Raw genomic sequence first — 6,242 nt, forward strand, 5'->3', positions numbered from 1 at the left:
TGTTTACCTTAGTTCTCCATATTTGGGACATGACGCAGGCTATGATCTGTAATTATTTGGTATCTTTGTGTTTTCTGGTGAATAATGTATGGCTATACTCCGCTAGTGTCGCCACCTAGTAACCGGGAGTCTTCACCACAAGTGTCGGCTCTCGCGTCAAAAAGTGACGATATCTATGAGTAAATAGACCGGGAGCTACGAAAGGTCGAGTAACTGGGCTCTTTCATCTAAAAATGTCAGAGTTCACGTCAAAAGATTTGAATAGCTCGGGGCTAAGCATCGGAAACAAATGAAAAAAAAAATGAAAAAAAAGAGAAACAAAACAGAAAAGAAAAGAAAAAAAAAGAAAATCAGATGTGGAGAATATGTGAGTTTATGATCATATTAGCCTGCCGATCCTTGGTTCGTATTGTTGAGATTTTGGTTGCCAGTTGACTTAATTACTAACTGTTGCTAGTTATTATTTGGATTTCCTAAGCGAGTTAGCCATGAATTGGACAGGTCTATGGACTTAAAAGCTAACCGTGAGAGATATGTCTTGACACTTAGTCACTAGACCTTGATTTTGGGTATAGGCACAGCTGGCTATGATAATGTGAAAGCTAGCCATTGTTGAGTTAAATTTTCCTCATGCTTGAGGGCAAGCATGATTCAGGTGTGGGGGGAATTGATAGGGTACAATTTGTTAGTAATTTTATTATTAATTTCCCCTTTTATCCCTGACAAATATTGTGTTAATTGCTGATATTTACTCATATTTGGTATGTGGACTTAATTTCAGGAATAAAGCAGAAAACTACCAAAAGGAGGGACTTTATGGAAAATATGGAGACTTCTAAGGGCTTCAATGCTTGGGTCCTTGAATTGGTGGGGACCACAAGCTAGTGGAAGGCATCTAGTCATTTGGACTCTAAAAAGAAAGCTACGGAAGGAGACTTGGGGCAAGAAGTATTTTGAAGACTTTGTCCACATGTGTGGGGACCACGTAGAGAGCCTTTAGTTATCTTTCTTTTGTGGCTTAAATAGGGAACGTAGAGTAGCAGAGGGATATCTCTGGTTTTAGTCTTTTAGTTTAGTTTTAGTTTTTCCCTTCTTCTGACTGGCCTCTGACACACGCCAGGTGTTCGACAAAATTTCCCAACGGGAAAAACACATTTTATTCCTTGCTTCTTAATAGAAAACGCTATGCTTTTGCAATCCATTAATTCGTGTGATGATTTAATTATGCGGCGTGGCTAAGTCTTCCATCTAGTCAAGGGTCAACTCGACGGCGCAGTCCCGAAAACCTGTGAGATCTAATTAGTTTTCACGCGTTCCTTAATTTATTAATATTTGCACGTTGCCTGCTTGTATTTTCATGGGATTATTTTATTAATTGGATGTCAAGGGCCCGATGTTCAATGTGATTTATTAGTCTCGTGCCAATTTAGTCAATTAAATCCGTAATTGTTTGATTGATTAATATTAGTGGCAACTGGTGTGTTTACACATTAGGGGAACGTGCAATCTAATTTAAATAACCCTCGTAGCGTGTTATTGGTTAGGGCTAGGTTTTTCTATTATTAATGCAATTGGGAAATTAATTCCTACGGTCGTACCTAGGAGTATTTTCTGGTTAGGAGTGATCAATGGTCGTACCTTGGTTATCAATAATTTAAGGAAAAATTGGTCGTCAGACTATAACTAGCCTATTAATAAATTAATTTAAACCTCTCCTGCATCAATGATCGGATAAATGGACTGTGCCTGAGTAGTTGCATCCTTGGCTAGAATTTATTTATTCTTGATTTAATTCCTGCTATATTCGTGCTAGTTAATTATTTATTTTTAGTTGAATTGTTTAATTGTTTTTAGTTTCATTCCGGTAAAACCCCCCCTCATCAATTGGATTTTAAAAAGAAACAGATATCTCCAGTCCCTGAGGAGACGACCCTACTTGCCACTGTCTACTATTTAGTAATTTTCGTCAATTAATTAATTCTGGTATATCGGATTAAGCAAACTCTTCGGGAACAGGGTGAATCAAGTAACCCATTGCACACCTAGAGTCCCTGCTCCAGTACCTAGGATTAATTATTGACTGCTCTTAGTGGTAGCTAGGTTCTATATTATTATTATTATTATTGCACAGGCTGACGACCTGTCACTGGGACTCGACAGCCACTGCTTCCACCAGGCACTCTGGGTTGGCCCCTAATTGGTGAGACTTATGATTATTACTCGAAACGTCGAGAAAATCTGACATATAAGTTTTTAACAGAAAGGTGGAATAAGTATTCGTCCAGCATTTTCAGGACTTCACTGATCGGAAAGACCATGGTGATATTTTGCAATGTTGAGGGGAACAAGTTTCTGTTCTCAAATGAGAAAAAGTTGGTCCAAGCATGGTGGCCGACTACACTGGACACAATTTTCCCCAAGACCGATAAGAAGCCTAGCGCAGAGCAATCACACACTCTACGTAATCTTCTTCGCTGGATTCTAAAGATAGATGGACTTCGAGAATATATTTCAATCATAGATGAGGTAACCAGACAGCATTTGCAAACAGACTGGAATTGCAAACGAGTGAGCGTTTGTGATGTGACAAAGAGGTACTTGTTCACCTTGTCCAGTAATATATTCTTGGGCATCAATGATCCAGGAAAAATTGAGAGATTGGCGAAAAACATGAAGTACATAGAAGAAGGTTTTTTTTCAATGCCAATAAATTTGCCAGGAACGGCTTTGAATCGAGCCATCAAAGCGGCCAAGCTTACTAGTAAAGAACTTATGGCAACAATTAGACAAAGAAGGATTGATCTTCAAGGGCATGATTTGTCTTCAAGGAAGGATTTCATGTCAACCATGCTTCTGGCAAAAGATGAAAATGGTCAGGCATTTTGTGACGAAGACGTTGCTAGCCATTTGGCTGGCTTGTTACTGGCAAGTTTCTCAACCATGCATAGCACAATTACTAGCATCATGAAGTATCTTGCAGAGCTTCCGGATGTGTACGATTCTGTCTTTAGAGGTAAGTTTGACATTTAGTTATTCCAGTAATGTTGTATGCATTATTCCACGCTGCCTAGCTAATAGACTCTGTTTAGTCACGTATATAATTTACACTCAATTTACCATTTAGAACCCCTTGTATTTAGACATTTTCTTGATTTGAATTCACTTTCATACTAAATTAAAATCTGAAACCCGTCTTCATTAGAATGCCAGACTTTCATAATGAATCAACACCTAAGACCTATCGGCCAGTGCTCATCGGCACATGCTACCAGAAACCATGTTTAGTATAGGGTAAATTACGTATGATTCTACTGAAGTTTTGCATAATGTTAGATGAACCACCTAAAGTTTAAAAACAGCCACACAGTCCCCCTATGATTCTATGTAAAGTGAAAAAAATGGACGGAATGCATAATTAGTTATAGTGATTAGACCACACACGCTCTAAAAATGCTTGTGATAAGATTATAATATTCACTTAACCCCTATAATTTGTATAAATATCCAATTTACCCCCTGTAATTTTTGCATTTATCCACATAATCTCACTACGATTTTGTACAAGATGGTTGAGTTGTCATTTGATTTAGAATTTAAGTAAGGGCAATTTCTAGTTTACATGAAATCATAGGAGGGGAAAACATTAGGGGGATTATGTGGCAATAAATGAAACCATAGAGGGGTTATTAGTAATTTACCCTTTATTTTATTTTAATCTCAATTTGGCACTCTTTGCATAGCAGGATGGCTGCATATACTAATAAGATGATGAAATACAAAATTATAGAAGTCGAATGATGGCCATCAAACTAGACCTGACCAGCCAAGACCACCCCATTTTATGCTGGGAAATTCATAAAATTCTGGTCATCCTGCAAAATAGTTTTAAGCTGCAGAAGGAAAGGATATGCCAACATGAATATGTAGTAAAGTTATTGAACCCGCAACTGATGCTCTTTATTGATACGTCTATGTAACTTTTGGTTATTCGTGACGTCTTCTTATTCAGCATAAGCATTGTAAAATCGTATTTTGTTTTGCTAAGCATTGACGTATCAAACATTATAGCAATAAATAAAGTAGATGAGCAGGAGGAATATACACGACAAGACATTTGGCTTTCCAGTTGAAACTAATTGAAAAAAGAAAAAAGACAAACAAACATGTTTGATAGTTTCATGCTTGATAATTTCATGTTTCATGTCAAACAAACATGTTTGACAATTTCATATACTCGGTAAAGACTAGAGAGACTCTTGATTGTGTAAAGGCAATTCAATATTTGAGCCAGATGTGTTTTTTCTTTGTTTGATAGGTAACAATTAGAGGTGTCAAAATGGGTGACTTGGGCGGGTTTGGGTTGCTTAAAATGGGTAATGGATATAAGTGAATCAACTCATTTATACCCATTTAATTAGATGGGTATAAATGGGTAAGTCAAAAAATGAATTGAATAACCCAATTACCCATTTATAACCCATTTATTTTAACTTTTTGTAAACTCATTTAAATTCATTTTTGCAAACTAAGTTATTAATTTATACCGCTATTTGTACCCATTATTAGTTTTAAATATTTACTTATAATGCTCAATAAGCCTAATTACCAATTTTTTTCCATTGATACTCTATGTCGTAAAATTACATATTATTTAATAATTGAATAATAAGAATATAAAAATTTGAACTAAGTACTATAAAAGTTAATATTAAAACTTAATCCAAAAATTTTGAACCCCTAACATTTTTTTCATAGATAAATTTAAAATTTTATTTTAGAAAGATAAGAAAAGAGGTTAAAACTTATCATAAATTGGTAATGCTAAAAAATGAGCAAGTTAACAAACTATGAGAAAATAAAATAATAAGATAAACCAACAAATAATAATAATAATGAAACAAAAGTAGTTAACATCATGACAAAATGAAAAATCTGAAAAAAAAAATGGATGGGGGAAGAGAATTCTAAATAGGTTATTGGGTTTGATGGGTTATCCAATAATACCCATTTAATAAATGGGTATTATTGGGTAACCCATTTATACCCATATACAAAAATTTAAGATACCCATACCCATACCCATCTATTCATGGACGAGTATGGATAAATTTAGTTAAGTGGGTTGGTTTGCCACCTATAGTAATAATATCTTCGTACGTTCACATATATTTATGTGTCACATACTCTTCCCTTACGTTTTGTGCCTACAGAACAAAATGAAATTTTAGATGTAAAACCAAAAGGAGACCACCTTACTTGGGAGGATATACAGAAGATGAAGTACTCTTGGAGTGTTGCTAGTGAAGTCTTGAGGATATCGACGCCAGGGTTTGGCGGGTTTAGAGAGGCTATCACTGATTTCACCTATGAAGGGTTCACAGTACCAAAAGGCTCCAAGGTAAACTCGATTAATTATACCTCTTGGAGTTTGTTCCACATTCGGATCTATGTAGCACAAATTTTGATGATTACACTTTACTTCAACAGATTTTCTGGACTTTTGACGCCACACACAAGAATCCAAAATACTTTCCTGATCCTGAGAAGTTTGAGCCATCAAGGTTTCAAGGAAACGGTCCAGCACCTTATGCATTTGTGCCATTCGGGGGAGGACCACGCATGTGTCCTGGAAATGAGTATGCTCGGGTGGTGATACTTGTTTTCATGCACAATGTGGTGACAAAGTTTAGATGGGAGAAATTGATTCCGGGCGAGAATATGATATATTATCCTGCTCCCAGGCCAGCTCGAGGGCTTCCAGTCATTCTACATCCTAACAAGCCTTGAATTCTCCTATTCATTTTTGGTTCTTTGTTAATACTTAATGGAGCTACACTGCAATCTTCCTGTCCTGTAAGTCAAATAATGCAGGAAGTGTTTGGTTTATATTCCGAAATCAAAATCAGAATCATATATAAATCATTGCTATATAAAAAGTATCATGAGTTTTGCTACTTTGGAGTGTAAGTATAAGTATCATTGTGATCTTAATTTTTGTTATTCCAATTATGCCCTTATTAATTAATGACTGAAGTTTCATATTATGCTCTTTTAAATTTATTATGATGATTAAAATTCATTATATCACATCTATTAATTTCGAAGAAAATAATGGTTCAGCATTATTATTACTACATAACAAGTACCATGAATAGGCTTCTCCGAACCATTGGTCCAACCCAATGGTTAGCAAATAATTAATTTTTGCTAACCCTGCGAATTTAGGTCATCCAACTCGAGAA

General features: G+C 35.7%; 1 protein-coding gene across 1 annotated transcript; it reads left to right on the forward strand.

Annotated features, from left to right (window-relative positions):
- The first annotated feature begins 2,714 nt into the window (after positions 1 to 2,714).
- Positions 2,715 to 5,865, forward strand: LOC113757502 (dammarenediol 12-hydroxylase-like). The gene is made up of 3 exons (XM_027300751.1): positions 2,715 to 3,013; positions 5,211 to 5,398; positions 5,488 to 5,865. Exons 1-3 carry the CDS (start codon positions 2,773 to 2,775, stop codon positions 5,785 to 5,787), a joined length of 729 nt encoding a protein of 242 aa, XP_027156552.1. The 5' UTR covers positions 2,715 to 2,772; the 3' UTR covers positions 5,788 to 5,865.
- The last annotated feature ends 377 nt before the right edge of the window (positions 5,866 to 6,242 follow it).

The sequence above is a fragment of the Coffea eugenioides genome, unplaced genomic scaffold (assembly GCF_003713205.1).
Source record: "Coffea eugenioides isolate CCC68of unplaced genomic scaffold, Ceug_1.0 ScVebR1_3119;HRSCAF=4269, whole genome shotgun sequence".
Classification (NCBI taxonomy): domain Eukaryota; kingdom Viridiplantae; phylum Streptophyta; class Magnoliopsida; order Gentianales; family Rubiaceae; genus Coffea; species Coffea eugenioides.